Source organism: Mustela nigripes, chromosome 3 (genome assembly GCF_022355385.1).
Source record: "Mustela nigripes isolate SB6536 chromosome 3, MUSNIG.SB6536, whole genome shotgun sequence".
Classification (NCBI taxonomy): Eukaryota; Metazoa; Chordata; class Mammalia; order Carnivora; family Mustelidae; genus Mustela; species Mustela nigripes.
The window spans coordinates 123,382,696-123,399,372 of record NC_081559.1 but is presented as its reverse complement, the minus strand read 5'-3'; the positions used below and the strand labels follow the sequence as shown (position 1 = coordinate 123,399,372).

The window sequence follows — 16,677 nt, the reverse complement described above, 5'->3', positions numbered from 1 at the left end:
AAGCAGGATGAGCACCCAGCAAAGGCTCTTTTGCCTTTGGCAGCTCATGGTGGCACACCAGATGGGCGCACGCACGTACACCGGGTGGGACCAGACCAAAGTGCCAAGCAGCCGCAGCTCCTCCCATGTCACTTCTTCCCCCTTGGCAGTTCCTCAGTCCAGCCTCAGCTAAACCTGGCTACGATGAGAATGCGTAACTAGGGACTGGCAGGAAGCAGAGGGTTACCGATGATGCCACAGGAGAGTGGGACAGATGTGATGAGGGTTCTGAAACTTTAGACTGACTCAGGTTGGGTTTATATAAAACGGGGGTGAGTTTCTTCTTGAAGCCTCAAGCTTTCCATTCTGTTAAATGGTGCTAATAATAGTAGCAACCTGGTAAAGCCCAGATGAGAATGACAAGGAGTATGGAAAAATGCTCAATGAGAGATTATTACTCTCATGACTACTCCTGCTGCTAATCTTAATCTCAGAAAGACCCAAATCCAGATTTGGCTCATAATGGCAAACTGACAAACAGCAGAGCTGATCTTGATTTTGGAGAGCCACGGGGCCAGTGGCGGGAAGCTGCCAACGCGGTACGCCAGGGCAGCCCTGAGCACGCCAGCTGGCAGTCCTCCGCCGGCCAGCTCTCTCTGGCTGAGAAGCTGCCACCAACCTTGGCAGAAGCTGACTTCCGGACTCTGCGTGACCAGCCAGCTCCCTTCTACCAAATGCCTGAGAAGGTAAAGGGATGATCTGCCAAAGATCACAACCTGCCCTGGCCGTTGGATAAATGGCACTCGGGGATTGGAAATAGCCTTTGCTTATTGTCCCCTCTGCTGCATTAATTTTGCTGTTACTACGACAATCTAAGTGAACTATTCCTTGATCTGCGGCTAATAAGCCACGAAACTGCTCATCAGCTTGAAAAGAGAAGGAACCACATAGTTCACGACTTCTCCCACTGAGGGAGGAAAAGAAAGAGAGAGAAAAAAATTGCTCTGCTCTCATTTCTGAGCTCGAATGTGGATAGCCTCTGCGGTGGAGTGTGAACCAACCCAGATATTTGCCCCCAAAAAACTCAAACTGAAAAACAATTCACTCCACTCACATGCCAGGTTTTGCCCAGTGAAAACAAGTTGGGAATATTAAGAGACTTACAAACATTCATGTTCTGATCTGGTTATCTGGCTACCAGGGGCAGAGGAAGGACAGGGGAAATAAAATAAGTAAAGGTTTGTCCATAGAAATGGTTTGTATTGTTATTTGTACTAGTGAGCACTGGAGACTCTTCTTATGTTATCTGTAAAGGACTGTTAAGGAAATTGCAATACAATCGCAGGAGTAGAGTAGTGTACTATAAAGATACAGACGTATTAGTGAAGGCTTTTTCATAACATGAAAAATTATAATATTCAGTCCAATACATATAAAACAGCACATACAGAACAAATCGAATGTGTAATTAGAAATACTTAAAATGGATGGTGATGAGCTAACTGAAAAAATGAGCAAAAGTTTAAAGAAAGAGTTTCCAGAAAAATGAACTGCAAAGAATAAATATAGAAAAAGCTGTCTGACCTCATCTATGTTGAATAAACACAAGTTGTAATAAAGACTGCTAAATCTGACTTATCAGACTGGATCAGAAAATGCTAACAAAACTCAGTTTGGGCAAGGGGATGAAGCTAAAGATACCCTCATGTTTTTGGAAAGACGTTCAGAGATAACTATTAAAGCTGAAAATGTATACACACTTTTGGCAGATCTACAACCTACAACTTATCATCCAAGCACACTTGCACAAGTATACAAACATGCAGAGAAGGCTCTTCCCCATATACATTTTCCTACAGTAAAAACAAAAACAAGAAAGCCCCAGAAAATAACACAAATGTCCATCAATAAGGCAATAGTTAAATAAATCATAGGACATCTAGAGAGGAACAGAAATAAATGGCTTTAAAAGAATGAGAAGGGATCGTTCTACACTGATATAAAAAAAAATAGTTCAGATATGTTACAGAATTGCAGCATGGTACATATGGTGGATTTCCATGGGGGCTGGGGAGGAATGGCCATAATCTATGCTGGTACCTGGAAAGATGCATTTGAGTTGTTAAAATTAGGACCAAGGAATTGGCGTATAAGGTTTTTAGTTTCTAAGCTATAGTATAATTCGACTTTTCTTTTCTTTTTAAAGATTTTATTTATTTATCAGAGAGAGAGAGGGAGAGAGAGCGAGCACAGGCAGACAGAATGGCAGGCAGAGGCAGAGGGAGAAGCAGGCTCCCTGCCGAGCAAGGAGCCCCACTGGGACTCGATCCCAGGATGCTGGGATCATGACCTGCTTAACCAACTAAGCCACCCAGGCATCCCTCGACTTTTCTTTTTTAACCCACTATTGATATGATATTTAAGAAGTCATTGAACAAATAAAACAAAACTGAAATATAGCATAAGAACACACAAAAATGCTTACAAGAGAATAATAAGATCTGAATACTCTTTTCTTTTTTTTTTTCAATAATTCTATCATAAGTATGAATTGACTTAAAAAAAAAGATTTTATTTATTTATTTGAGAGAGGGGAAAAGTACTAGTGAGCACTGGAGACTCTTCTTATGTTGTCTGTAAAGGACTGTTAAGGAAATTGCACAGACTTCCACACAAATAAAAGAATAAAACATTTATTAAATGATGGAACTTCTGAAACACAGTCTATGGCAAGACTACCACTGCAGGCAGATAGCCACTGTGGGGTCTTCGGCCCATTTTACATTGAGGCAAAGAGCAACTGGAGGCTGAGAAGAGGAGGATGTTGATCTGACTTAGGTTTTGAGGGAACACGTGGGCTCTGGAGGAAGCAAGAGCTGAAGCACAAGACCAATCAGGCAGCGCCTCAGTAATTTGTTTTGAGAGAGAGCGTGGGACTTGGGTCAGAGTGACAGCGGTGGAGGAGTTAGGAATATGAATCTGTGGTAAAGGTAGAATCACCCAATTTGCAGAAGGACTGGATATGCAACATAGGAGAAGAGGGTCAACAATGACTTCAAGTCTGGGCCCTAGAAGGATGAAGTTACCTCCACCAGAAGGGAAGAAAGCTCTGGATGGGCAGGTTCTGGAGGTGCTCAGCTCAGGCTGTGCTGAGTTGGACATGCCTGATACACATCCATGTGGAGATGCTGAGTAAGCACTCAGCTTGGGGAGCAGATCAAGCTAGAGAGGAGCACTTCAGAGAGCTCAGAGTATAACCAACTGTGTTGGGTCAGATAGAGTCCCCCCTCGAATTCATGACCACCTGGGCCCTCTACTTGGCAACAGAGTCTTTGTGGATTCAATTAGTTAAGGATCTCACCATGGAGTCCCACCCTGGGTTTAGAGCAGGTCCTAAAGCCAATGACTGGTGTCTAAGACTGGTGTCTACAGGTAATGGCAGAGGGGGATTTGAGACACGGATGCAGAGGACCAGGCCTGTGAGGAAAGAGATAGACTGAAGCACTGTTGCAACAAGCCAGGGAGCGCAAGGAACCAGGAGGTGGACAGGCAGCTAAGGGTTCTCCCCTAGAACCTTCAGAGTGAGTGGAGTCGGACCGACATCTTTATTTACAACTTCTGGTGCTCAGAACTGTGAGAGAATAAATTTCTGATGTTTTAGGCCACCCGGTGGGGGGACTTAGTTTTGGAGGCTCCAGGAAAGTAACACAACACTTTCAGTGAGATCACTTGGAAGGTCAATGTGGAGAAAAAGAAGGTCCTAGGGCTGAGCTCTGGGACCCTCCCATGTTTAAATGTTGGGAGATGAAGAAGAAATGGCCAGGGGAATGGCATCCCAGAAGCCAAATGAAGAGAGCATGTCTGGGAGGAGGGAAGGACCAGCTGCACCAACCACTGCCAATGGGCCACCAGAGAAGAGGCAGAGGAACGCCCTTGAACTCAGTCTGGTGGGATCACCTACGACCTGCCGGGACCTGTTTGGCTGAACGGTGCTGAGTTCAAGAGGAGAGTGAGGAAAAGAATCGGGGGAAATGAGGACGACCTTCCAGGGTTTTTGATCCTACAAAACGGGAGGAGAAAAACAGAAGTGGAGCTAGCTGAGGAAAGAGACGGAGGAGAGGGAGAACTTCTTTCAATTCCCTGAGAATGGCACCGAAATGAGGTGGAAATGCTAATGCAGAATTTCTAGAACAATGTCTTGAAATGGCAGGAGGGGATAGGACCTGGTGCCTGCTGCAGAGTGCTGTCACACCAGGAAGGAGGAGCTGGGGCGGCTTTCTGCTGCTGGTGAAAAAGACAGCAAGCGAGGGAGGGAAGGGGTTGGAGGTAAGGCTTGGGGGTGGAGGAGAAGGAGAAGGTGAGAAACAGTTGTCTAGAAGCCCGAGGAGGCACCTCCATCACTGGCCTTGAATTACACATGTGAAAAGCCAGCATGTCACATCAGCGCTGGTGACAGCTGTGACTCATGGGGCCAAAACAGGTAAAGAGTTGGACTTACAGCACGTATGACAAAGGGAGAGGCCTAAGTGGGTCTACAGAAGTCAGCTCAGGACAGAAGAGAAACACGAGGGTAATGGAGATGTGGGAAGAGTTGGAGGCTCTGACTGGCCAGGGGTGCTGGGAAGCAATTGCTGGAGGTGGAGTCCCGGGCGGGGTGGCGGGGGGGGGGGGCGGGGGGGGGAGCGAGACAGATGGGGGCTGGTGGACCAGCTGGGACTTGAGGGGTGCAGCTTTTGGTCGTCGGCATGGAGTGGGCTGCATGGGACAGTGGAGGAGAGAGGACAGAGTCCTGGAGGAGAAAAGTCAAGAGACAGAGAGGCCTGAGTCTGAAGGCCTAGGTTCCTACAAACAATGGCAGGGTCTCCAGGGGCTAGAGCGAGAAAGTGCTGAAGTATGGCAGTGACAAGTGTCCAGGGGTCCGAGGACAGCTACAATGAAGAGGGAGGGTGGACCTCAGAGGTGGCGTCCTGGCAGTGGGTGGGGGTGGTGAGGGCAGGGAGATAGAAGATCTAGATCTTCCACAGGGAGAAGGTATGAAAATGATTTTCATTAGCAAATGTGCAAGCAGTCGGTTCTGTAACATAAAGCCTCGCCTAGACAATTATGTTCTGGATACGGGAGGGAGATGTGGATAGAATGCTTAACAGGAGCTGGAAACCCTGATGTTGGAAGAAGATTCAGCCAGCTCCACTGCCACTGAATTCCAGCATACTCACCTCTGCCAGCTGCTGTAGGCACAGACACAGGGCTCTCCCCAGCCCCAGGGAAAGGCCACCAAAGGACCCAAAAGGCACCTCGGGAGGAAAGCCTTACTCGGTGCTCCCCCTCCCCAAGTTAAATGCATCTGCCTCTGCCTACTGGCTTCAGTGTTAAATGTTTTGCTGATCCTTTCTCATTCCTCCTGGCATTCTTCTCTATTCCATCGACAAGGAGAAACAAAGCAGTTCTTTGTCTTTGCATCAAGGCCCAGATATTTGTATTTTACTTCCTTTTTCTTTTCTCACTTCTATTTAGGCCAACAAGGTAAGTCTTGGGCAGGAAAGTAAACATACTTGGAGGAAGAGGAAGAATAAAATGTATCAGGAAAATATTTTACGTTGAAATACACCTGCATCGTGACCCAGAGCTTATAAAGCAGAGAATAAAGAGTTTATTGTCTTCAACTGATTAGAGGCAGTCCCTACTTGGGTCGATATAGTCATTCAACATGTATTACTGAGCACCTACTACTTAGCTGCACCAAGTGCTGCGGATACAAAAGGTAAACATGAACTTATCAAAACATTCAAATTGCTGTTAAGTGTTTGAAAAAAAGGAACAAGAGGCCAAGATGGAGAAGAATGGAGTGAGCAGGGGCTTGGGATGGAATTGTTTTAGGAGAGATGGCTGGGGAAGGTGTCCCTGAACAGGAGGTGGGGGGAGGCATGGAGCAGAAGGGGTAGCTTCTGGGAGGGGGCCTAGGAGAGGCAGTAAGATAGGACAGAGCATGGTGGGTGCCCGGTGGGAGTAAGGCAAGATGCTAGGGAGCTGGGCTCATAGGCCATCAGGGCATTTTACAAATGGGATGAGAATCCATGGAAGGTGCGAAGCAGGGATGCAGAATCATCGTACTGGTGAGAGCCCTCAAACGGTCTACTGCGTAGGGACAGAGAAGAAACGGGCGGGGGGAGAGGGCAATGGGGAGTCAGGGCTCAATGGGTGGGACTTCCAGTTCGTGAAGATGGAGAAGTTCTGGGACGGATACTGGGAGCAGGTTCCTAACAGTGTGGAAGCATTTCATGCCACTGAACTGTACACTTAAAAATAGTTAAAGTGGTAAAATCTTATGTTACGTGTATCTGACCGCAAAACAAAATGCACACATATGTTTATCTAACTGGCCTTGCCTCCTCTGTGCGGCTTGGGAGGAAGAAGCCAGAAAGACCTTGAGAAGAGGTTGCCAGGTAAAATACAAAGGGAGCACTGCTCCTGCAACATTGTTCCTTGTTTACCGGAAAGTCACATGCCCCCAGGAGCCCTGTATTTCTACTCCCTCAGTCCAGCAACACAGTTAACAGGCAACCACCATTGTTCAGAAGAGACTTGATGGTGAGTGTGGGGGAGGGAGATACATTTCAGAAGAAGGAATGAGAGGGTTTGTTTACCAGCTGTCTATCAGGGCAGGCGGTGGAAAGAAGAGAGGCTCAGGAGTTGCCCCCAGAGTGAGGGAGGTATGGCGGGAAGAAGCCTGGCTGGGAGGCCCCTGCAGGCCTGCACCCTGGGGACTGCAACCTCGTGGCTGCCTGAGGGCAGGAGTTCTGGGGGCTGCAGGAGGGGGACAGCACGGGGTTTCCTTGCTAGAAAGGGGTGTCCTCCTGAGGCGAGGGTGAGACCACACAGCGGCACCTGCGGCTCAGCTGCCCTCCAGAGGCCCCTTGCTTGCTGCGGCATCCCGGCCCCTCTGTTCCTGGGGCAGAAACTCAGTCCTGCTTCTGAGCTGCACCGGGGGATCAGAAGTGCAGTTTTCTGGGTGGGAGACAGTGAATCGGGCCTCTGGTTTTGCTGGCCAGAGGCTGTGAAGCCACCACAATGAAACCGGGGAAATGCATTCCAGCTGCCAAACTGACCGCAGAATAAACTCTAAAGACACCAAACCATTCTTAAGTTGGGGAGGGAGGATGACTTTTGATGACACAATTTAAAACAATTTTTATATTTTACGAAACCCCATGAACAATGTTAACAGTCTTAAGGTCCACATTCCAAGGATAGGGGAAGAAAGTTTTTTTGTTTTGTTTTGTATTTTTTTGGTACAGTACCCTACACAAGCATTTTTTTAATAAAAAAGATCAATCATTTGAAAATCTCTCTTTAAGTAATTTTATTTCCACTTTTTTACCTTCATAGAAAAAAAAATCAGTAGGAACTTACATTTGAAAATAAGGACTATCCAACTGCATTGAATGACAGAAATTGGCTGTTTGTAGAGTGTGGCTGGGAACAACGGCGCGGGGAAGATGGAGAGAGAAGGAGGGAGAGTGAGGAGCCAATCAAGCTGTGAGAGGAAGCTGCAGAGACAAAGAAAAGGATGCAGAGAACTGGGAGCTGTGGAGGAGAGGCAGGAATAGAGAGGGATGATGAGGCCAGGCGCCTGGCTTCCACCTAAACTGCTATACTCACAGGGTGCAACCAAGTTCTAAGTTCTCCAAGGACTTCCTCTTTGCAAAATCCAATGGACGTTCCCTCCCTACCCCCTTACAGGGCTGTCTCCCAGGATGATGCTCCTGCTGTCCCCGGCTGGACTCTGCTGTCTCCCTGGGGCTCTGCTCCCTTCACCCATTCTCCCTGGAAGTCATCAAATCCCCACTGAAAGGATGGTCTCCAGCTCCTGTCCACCCTCCAGCTCCCGGCTACAGCAAGCGCCGTGAGGACATGTGTGTAGTGGGTGTGGAGGCACAAATATATCTTTCTAGAGTCAGTCAGAAAATAGTTAACTGTGCCTCCTATGTAACTCAAGAGAGGACAGTATTTCCAGTCTCTCTCAGCTCCGTGCTCCCTCTCCCATTCTTACCACACACCCCATTTGCATCCCCTCACGCCCCCTTTCTGTCCTTGTGCATCAAATTCCCTCAAAGACGCCTCCCTGCATCAAACCCCTTCCAGGCTAGCAGGGCCAACCCTGGCTTTTAGGGTCACCTCCTCCAGGAAGCCTACCTCTTCCTGTGACCTTGTCCCAGAATGGGTTCCATTCCGCTGCACCCATCCCAGAAAGCCCTGACCTATTCCTTGTGCAGTGATCTGCCAGGCTGCTCTCTCTAGATGCTCATGGGTGAAAAAGGGGGAGGTGTCCCAAGAGGGTGAGGGGAACATGCGGAAAGCAAGCCAAGGGCTTCCGACAAAGATCAACTGGAATTCACACTCTGCGGCTCCTTTCAAAGTGCTCCCATCTCCTTTTTTAAATTGTGAGCAGCTGGCAATAAACTCTGCCCTCTTCTAAACTACTTCAATTTAATTCTGGCCTTGCAGGCTTCTGCAATGAGTCCCTAAAGAGGAAATTATTCTGTGACTTACAGTAGCACTGCCCAGAAATTGCCACTCCTGGACAAAATATTTGAGCTAAGAGGAAGATCTGGCATGCAGACCAGAAGGACCATTTACATTAGCTTAACGCTTGTCACTGCTGCTAGAAAGTCTTCCAATCAAAATTGAAACAAGAGGGGCACCTGGGTGGCTCAGTGGGTTAAAGTCTCTGCCTTCGGTTCAGGTCATGATCCCAGGGTCCTGGGATCGAGCCCCACATCGGGCTCTCTGCTCAGCAGGGAGCCTGCTTCCTCCTCTCTCTCTCTCTCTGCCTCTCTGCCTGCTTGTGATATCTGTCAAATAAATAAAATCTTTAAAAAAAAAAATTGAAACGAGTAACGCTGTCTGCCTTCCTTGCTATTTTGAACAACCAGTCATATAGTTCCTCCATGTAAACCCACCAAACATCCCCACCCCCACCTAGCAAAGTGGGAAAAAAGAGAGTTCTCGTTTTATACTATTTTTAAATGGCAGTTTCCCATTCTTTCAACTTTTTCAGAAGGAAACTGCATACGGTCCAGTTTTGCAATTCTCACAGGACCTCTGGTTTCATTTGCCCACTTTGCAAGTTTTCTTTTTTTTTTCCCCCAAAGATTCTTATTTATTTGATACACAGAGAGAGAGAGAGAGAGCGAGAGAGCGAGAGAGCGCGTGCGCACAAACAGGAGCAGCAGGCAGAGGGAGAACAGACTTCCCGCTGAGCAGGGAATCTGATTCAGGGCTCATCCCAGGACTGGGCTCATGACCTGAGACGAAGGCAGACACTTAAGGGACTAAGCCACCCCGGTGTGCCTTTGCAAGTTTTCATAGTCAAAGTTCAAGTCTCAGACATAAAACTCACAATGAAAAACAGATACAGAGCATTTGCAGGCCCCAGAGTACTACATCCCTGTGATACATTCATCGTCCTTTAGGTACAGCCATGTCAAAATCTTACATCAGTGTCATCTGAACACACCCCAAAAATCATTCATTTCACTTTGGGTGATGATTCACACAGATGGTCTCCGTAGATTTTCTTAGTCGTGGAATTTTAGAGTTAGAGCATCAGGCTGTGGGAGACCCAACCTGTGCCTCTCATTTTAGAGATGAGGGCCGGGCCTATGAAATGACTGCCCCCAGGCAGCAGCAAGTTCCCTCAATGCCGTGTCACGCAGGAGAATCCCAGGATAAGATTGGGGAGGGTATGTGCTTTGGTGAGTGCTGTGAAGTGTGTAAACATGGTGATTCACAGACCTGTACCCCTGGGGATAAAAATATATGTTTATAAAAAATTAAAAATTTAAAATTTAAAAAAAAAAAAAGAAAGGGAGACCAAATATGGAGTGGAAAGGACATCTGCACGCCCGATGCCGGGGGAACCAAGTCTGTGACCTGAGGCTTTCTCTTGCTCCTGGATCTGATTCATTATCTCTACATAATTTTTCCTCCAGTTTAAGTAAAGTAAATGGGATGACACTATCAATGAGGAGTTGATTAATAAAGGTTTGGGAAATAAAGTAGTTGCTTCCTTATATTTCATGGTGGGGAGAGGGGTGAAGGTAGCCATGCGCTGCAGAATGAGAACCTATCTTTTAGGTTCTTTATGAAGAGGGAAGATGAGCAGACACATTACCTGATGGTATTGGCAAATGCTCTGCAAACTTCTGCGGCAAATTCCCTCCAGACACTCATTTACCACTAACAGACGGGTGGGTCCCAAACCAGAGTTAATGCAAGAGATTCCAGTCTAGTCTTGTTTCCTCAGTCAGCAGACATTATAGTGAGCAGGTACTTAAGAAGCTCTGGTGGCGAGTGGCCTTCCTTCTCAAAAAGGTTGAGATTTACACGGACAGAGATTTCCAACCTTCCTCAGTTTACCAAATTCCAACTTAAAATGTGTGTTAAATGTAATGTAGGAGGAAATATAGTTAAGCATAATTACTATGTGAAAGAAAGATCTATGTTTGGCAATAGAGATTTTTGGGGGGTGGGGAAGGAGCTAGATATCAAGCAAAACCCATCAAGGGGTAAAAATGCGCTATCAGCGCGGTGTCAGGTACAAAACCATCCTAGGAGCAACTCCAACCTTGGAATACAAGTGTGAAACAGTGCAGAGGAAAGAACAAGTTATCTGAAGTCAGAAGACCCAGGACTGAGTGCAGCAATTCCAGCCACTAGCTCTGTAAGCTTAGACAAACCCAAGGTCACCTCCTCATTTGTAAAATGCAGTAAATAAAGACGTGAATGCTTTCAAAGTAGTCGGGTTCAAATTAGATAATGGACTGAGAAGTGCTTTATCAACTGGAAGGAGCTAAAGAAAGGGTACTTGTTATCACGACTGTAATAAACACGGACTTTTCTGCTTCTCCTGCAGTTTTACTCACACACAATTGTCCATTGCATTTCTGGTAACTCTTGGCCTTCAGTGATGTTGCCCCCGAAGAGCAAGAAAACGTTTTGGTTCACTTGGCAGGAATTACAAGATGATTTCTTTGACCATCCATCTTGCAACTGTGAATTTCCCCCTTCTGTCCCCTCAGTTGTACAAGTCTATGATTCCACTTCCACTTCCCTTGAAGGGAATTCCCGCAGATTTCAACCTCTGGCCTTAACAAGTTCATTTTTCTTCTCCTGCTGGAGGCAAAGGCTAGGAGGGAATGAGGCGGTCTCTCTGCTCTCAAAGTATCAGATTTCCTCCACAAAGGGGTGATTTTCCGATGTTAGCACGAAGAGCACAATATCGCTTCATCTCACACCAGAGGGAAAGGACTGGTAAAACTACTTTAGTTGGGATTTCTTCATCTCCACTAAATGCCCAGGAAGGTGAGTGAGCTGAGAGAGAGGGTGCACAGAGTGAATTACACTTGGGCTCAGAAGAGCTTTTTAGGACTCATCCTGAGACAGGAAGTGATGAAATCAGCTCTCACATGAACTGAGAGGCTGTCATGTGCACTCACCCACTTCCTGTCTCGACTGGTGTAAGAGGAGGTTGGTGAGGGGAAAGCAGAGCTTGGGGAAGTAGGTTGTGGGGAGAGGGAAGAAGAAGCTGATGAGAGGCTGTGGGAAAAGTCCCAGCGCTGTCCCTTACCCCTGTTCCCTCAGCCTTCTGGGGCTGAGATAAGTAAGCTGGTTTGTTTCTACTCTCCACCCCTTATTGTGCAAAGCAGCTAAGTTGAATTATATCCTCTTGTGCTACTGAAAATACTAACAGAAGAAAATACAAACTACAGCCTGCTTGTTTTTTAGTTTAGAGTTCAAGTGTGAACGTTAATGAATCTTCTGCTTTACCCTAAGTCCACTCCGAAGAGTCAAGCGGAAGAAGGTATAGAAAGGACGGATGATTCCAGTAGGCGGGCTCCAGGTTTCCTCTATCTCCCTGGGCCAACGTTATTAATATTTATTATTCTCATCTCATCCATTAGGGAGAAGTGATAGAGTTAACAGAGAAATAATTTCAGAGGAATGTTGTAGTACTATCCCAAAGGGAACAGACAGGATCACAGTGGAAATGCGTACCGAGTATAGTCAACAGGAAGCCGATGTGTAAGGTACATGATTTCAGGCCTGTAGGCCTTACTCATTCTTGCCAAGGTTCAGGCCCTCTTCTCGTGGTATCAATATCATAACAAGAAAAGCCACAAGCAAACGAAGCAGATGGTAAGCAAAGGTGGGGCAACATGGGGTCTCAGGAAGTCCACCTTGAGGGAAGGATTGGGAAGAGTCTGGGTGAGATTTGCACCGTGAACAAAGATGGACTCAAAAGGAAATTCTATTTGGTTGGAAAAAAAATTTTTGAATTTTGTGAAGAACCACGTGCTTAGTGACATCCTGGGTGATGCTGACTGGCTGACCATCCCACTGTCACTTCACCCCCCCATGCACTTTGGATGTCCCACCAGTTCTACCCAGTGGCCACTGCTGGGAAAGAGACCCTGGCAGGGAAACAAGAGCTTATCCAGCAGGAGCTGGATTTGGAACACTGGTTTGGTGGCGGCATTGATTATCCCAGGCCCCTCCCATTACTGCCAGAGGTGTGTGCTCAGCCCCACCACAACTGACAGAGGAGTCAACTGAAGCCACCTGGAACCTACAATTTGAAAGTCATGGTCAATGCTAGGCTCTGGGATAATCTTCCTGGCAAACTACAAAGTTTTAGAAAGAAACTTTTTTCTCCAACGCACTTGTAAGTTAGACAAAGTTACCTTTTTTTGCACAGTAGTAAAGTAGAAAGTTAAAGGATACAGAGGCCCCAAGTTGGACCTTAAAAACTTGGACTATGTCAAGATAAGGCTTTATGAGGTAAGCCACGCAAAATCAAATAAAAAATACCCATGTGACAAATTAAAGTCCTTCTCCAGGTATGGTACACACCCCGATGGGCACAATTTCCATATAACCGTACACCCTATACAACCCTATAGAATTGCGGGCACACACAGATCCGACCCTCCGCCGCACTTGAGCTAGGACCACTCGGGCCTCCAGGCCACATGGCCCACTTTTCCATATTCCTATCAACCCCCTTCCCTTTCTGAGCAGTGGATACAACCAACCTTCACTATATTCCTCAAGTGTCTCATCCATGTGGGATACCTAACTTGCCGCCCCAATCGAGGGCCTTCTTGATCAATGTCAAGTGTGACAATTTCTGCTTTCTCCATTTATGACTCCCTATCTACATAGGATCTAGAGCTGCATCCATCCAAGTAATCATCCTCTTACCATAGAACAGTGGTTTTCAAACTATGGTCTTGGAACCTTTGGAGTCTACAGATCTTCTCAGGGGCCAGTGTAGAGAGTCTGAGTAAAGTCAGGACTCTACCATAGCAATCTTGCTTCATTCCACATTACAGGTTGGGATTCCAGACCACCTTTGAATTTCTTACTCAGATAAGGAACCTCTGAAAGCTTGCCAGGTTTGGGTAGATGAGCTGGGGGCTGAGCTGGGGGACTTCATCACACACCTTTACCAGAATGATAAAGGTGGGGACTGTCATCCCTAAGATTCCCTCAGCTTCCACCAAGAGGCTCTGAAGCGCTCGTGTGCATGCTACTCTGTGATCAGATTAGACCCCCAACAACATCTCCTAAAAACAGGAATTACCATTCTAATATTTGATGTGTGAATAAACGGACTTCCTAAGTGGTTATGGCTATTGAGTCAGAGCCACGAGCCACGACACACGCCAGTTTTCGAACATTGATCCCCAACTCAGCCCACGATACGCTACTGTAGAACATGGGTTCTGATCCTCTCTTTCTTGAAGTACTTTACCGCGTACTAATTCTTTCCTTTGAGCTCATCTTGCCAAGAAGGCCTTATCAATTTCCCAACTTAAGGAGGGTCTGAGGGAAGAAATGGAGTAAGAAATGAAGATCATAAAGGCAACCCTTTTCAAAAGGAACTTCTGGAAATCTCTTGGGCCACTTCAGGCTTTATGGCACATGGCCTTCCCAACATGAACTGCCCATGGCCAGTATCAAGAAACAAAACAAGCAAATTACTGAAAATGACTATCAGATACAATTAGACTATTAATATTCAGTAGCTGGCATCATTCAAACGCACATTTCCTTGACACACCAGGTAAATTGCTGGGTTTCTGGGTAACTTCCCTCTGCCCTTAAATGCGCTCCAGGAAATGTATGGTTCCAAATGAAACAAACTTGCAACTTCTAGGCTAGGACTAGAAATATTATAAATGAATATTTCTTAGAACCCAAAAGATGTATCCAGCAAGAAGAATAAGGAAAAGAATATAGTTCCTCTGTTTTCAAGAATACTAAGGACTTAAAACACCTGTACCTTAGGTTAGTAACTTACTACTGCGTGCTCATCACTTAGAATGTGCTGTGCTCAGACCGCTTGGGACTGCGTCTCCAGAAAGCAGCAACAAGTGACCCCTTCCCTCGCACTGTCTCTCTAGCTGGTGCAGGTGTGAACATAAAAGGCTGCCTTGTTTTAGGGAAGGTGACACCCAAGCCAGAGCCAGACACACGCACACACATGTGCCTTCAGTGTGAAACACCCATCATTCTCTCCAAGGAAGTGCACTTTGCAAGGCCTTTTTCTGGGAACTACTACTAGGAAACAGCCAGCACAAATGCCTTCTCCCTGGAACATCGTGACTCGGAAGCGGGGAGTCTCGGCGAACTTACATGCACCCTGGATTTTTAATACTTCACCTGGGCAGAGAAGTCAATTAGCTTGGGAAGCAGCACCTTGCCCCCTTCGTCACTCTTCAGGAAATCCAGCAAACTGCCTGTTGGTAGGGGAGGGACCAGTGAGTGTAGTTCAAACACACAAGACCAAAAGCCGAACAAAAGTCAAAGGATCATGACTATTAGTGAGGGAGCGCACACAATGATTGCCTTTGCGATTCTGTATGGCCATAGTGCCTTTTCCAGAAGTTGGTCAAATCCAGGCCCCTCTAACCTGTTACCTTCGACCTGATGTGAAATGTAGCATGTAGGCCAGGTAAAAAAGGGTGACAGGGGGTGGGGGGACAGTGTTTCTCTAGCTCTGTATTTCAGGGCACTTTGCACCTGCCACCACAATCCACCTAGAGCAGCTGTCTGATCTTCAGAGCTGCCCAGAGACAGAAACCAGCAGGTCCTCCCAAGGGGCCTGCCTGGAGCAGCACTGGGTGAGGCTCTCTCCTATCCGTGTCCAGCCTAAGCACAGAAGCCAGCGCCTGTGACAGGGGCTCAATGAGTAGCTGGTGAACATACTGTACTTTGTACCTAAAAGAAAGTGTGTTGATAAACCCTCCTACTTCCTACGGCTTCATCGCTAAAACAAGCCCTGCTTTTTCTCCTAGAACTTAAAGTGTCAACCTTGGACAAGCTGCTTACCCATAACGCCTTTGTGCCTGTAAAGAGGGCATGTCCTACCAGCTATTGTCAGAGGTCTTGTGGGGACAGATCTAAAAAGCACGTGCCATGGTACCTGGCGAGTGGCTAAGTACTCAGTAAATGTTCTGCTACTTCATCCTCAACACAGAACAGTGGCACTTAGCTCTGAGACTGCTAAGAAGATTATGGGAGATCACTCAAGGAACACATCAAGAACACTCTGGTATACAGTAAGTACTCAGTAGAGGCTAAGTGATGTTATGAGGAGAAATTCGTATTTACATTTATGATTCAAATACTTCCAGCCGCTTAATTCAACAAATACTTACTGAACCACAAAGTTCGGTTTCCAGGTTATGGCAACCTAAGCCACAGGGGTAGTTTTTTGTTTGTTTTTTGGAAGGACTCTCAGTGACTGATACTCTGAAATATTTACATATATTAAATAAGAAAATGTTATATTGATCTTTCTAATCTACTCAGTGGAGACATCACAGTATGATCTCCATGATGCAGGATTCTTAATTTGGTACTATTTTTTTTCCCCCTTTCTTCCTTCATTCCTTCTAAAGAATTTTAAAGAACCATTTGGTAGTTTGGTAGTATGTCTACCTGATCTGGAGGAAGAAGGGTAGTAACTCACACCCTGTTATCTGAAGGTAATATCAGCCAGAGAAAACATGGTTGCTGGACACCTCTTGGTTAGTGATTCTGATTACAGAGGAATATAACCTCCAACAGTTTCAAAAATGTTCCCATTTTAAAGTGACACCCTGAACACATAGATAATATTAGAGAGGAAAATGAATGCATTTTAGGATCCTGAGAACTCCCACTTTAAAGGCATAACAAAAATATTCTTATTTGAGATACATATTTTTTTGACAAATATTTATTAGGGGGCTTCTACATTTTGCGTGCGATTCTTATGCCTAATATGACTAAGAAGACAAATGCAGAGAATATAGAAAGATCATGTATTATTTCTACAATATAGATAACACTCAACAATATTTCTGGTGAGGTGGTTTATGAAAATGCTTTGTTTCCCCATGGGTTCTGATTTTTCACTAGTGGGCATGCTGTTTTGGAATTAAAATTATTGGAATATTCTGTGAACATTTAAACTTTTTACTTTGGGACACCGGAGTGGCTAGGTCCGTTAAGCATCTGCTTTTGGCTCCGGTCAGGATCCCAGGGTCCTGGGATTGAGGCCCACATGGGGCTCTCTGCTTAGTGAGGAGTCTGCTTCTTCCTCTACTCCTCCCCTCACTCGCTGTTTGTGATCTCTCTCTCTCAAAT

General features: G+C 46.2%; 1 protein-coding gene and 1 long non-coding RNA gene across 5 annotated transcripts in view; both read right to left on the bottom strand.

Moving 5' to 3' along the window:
* Positions 1–16,677, bottom strand: part of LYN (LYN proto-oncogene, Src family tyrosine kinase) — a 116,555-nt gene that overhangs the window by 21,925 nt on the left and 77,953 nt on the right. For all 4 annotated transcript variants that reach the window (XM_059394598.1, XM_059394596.1, XM_059394595.1 and 1 more), the window contains exon 10: positions 14,707–14,783. In XM_059394598.1, coding sequence (XP_059250581.1) covers positions 14,707–14,783 — 77 coding nt within the window. The remainder of the gene's footprint in view (positions 1–14,706; positions 14,784–16,677) is intronic.
* Positions 7,325–12,649, bottom strand: LOC132013109 (uncharacterized). The gene is made up of 2 exons (XR_009402878.1): positions 12,037–12,649; positions 7,325–11,352 (listed from the first exon to the last, which is right to left on the bottom strand). It is a non-coding gene; the product is annotated as an uncharacterized LOC132013109 (long non-coding RNA).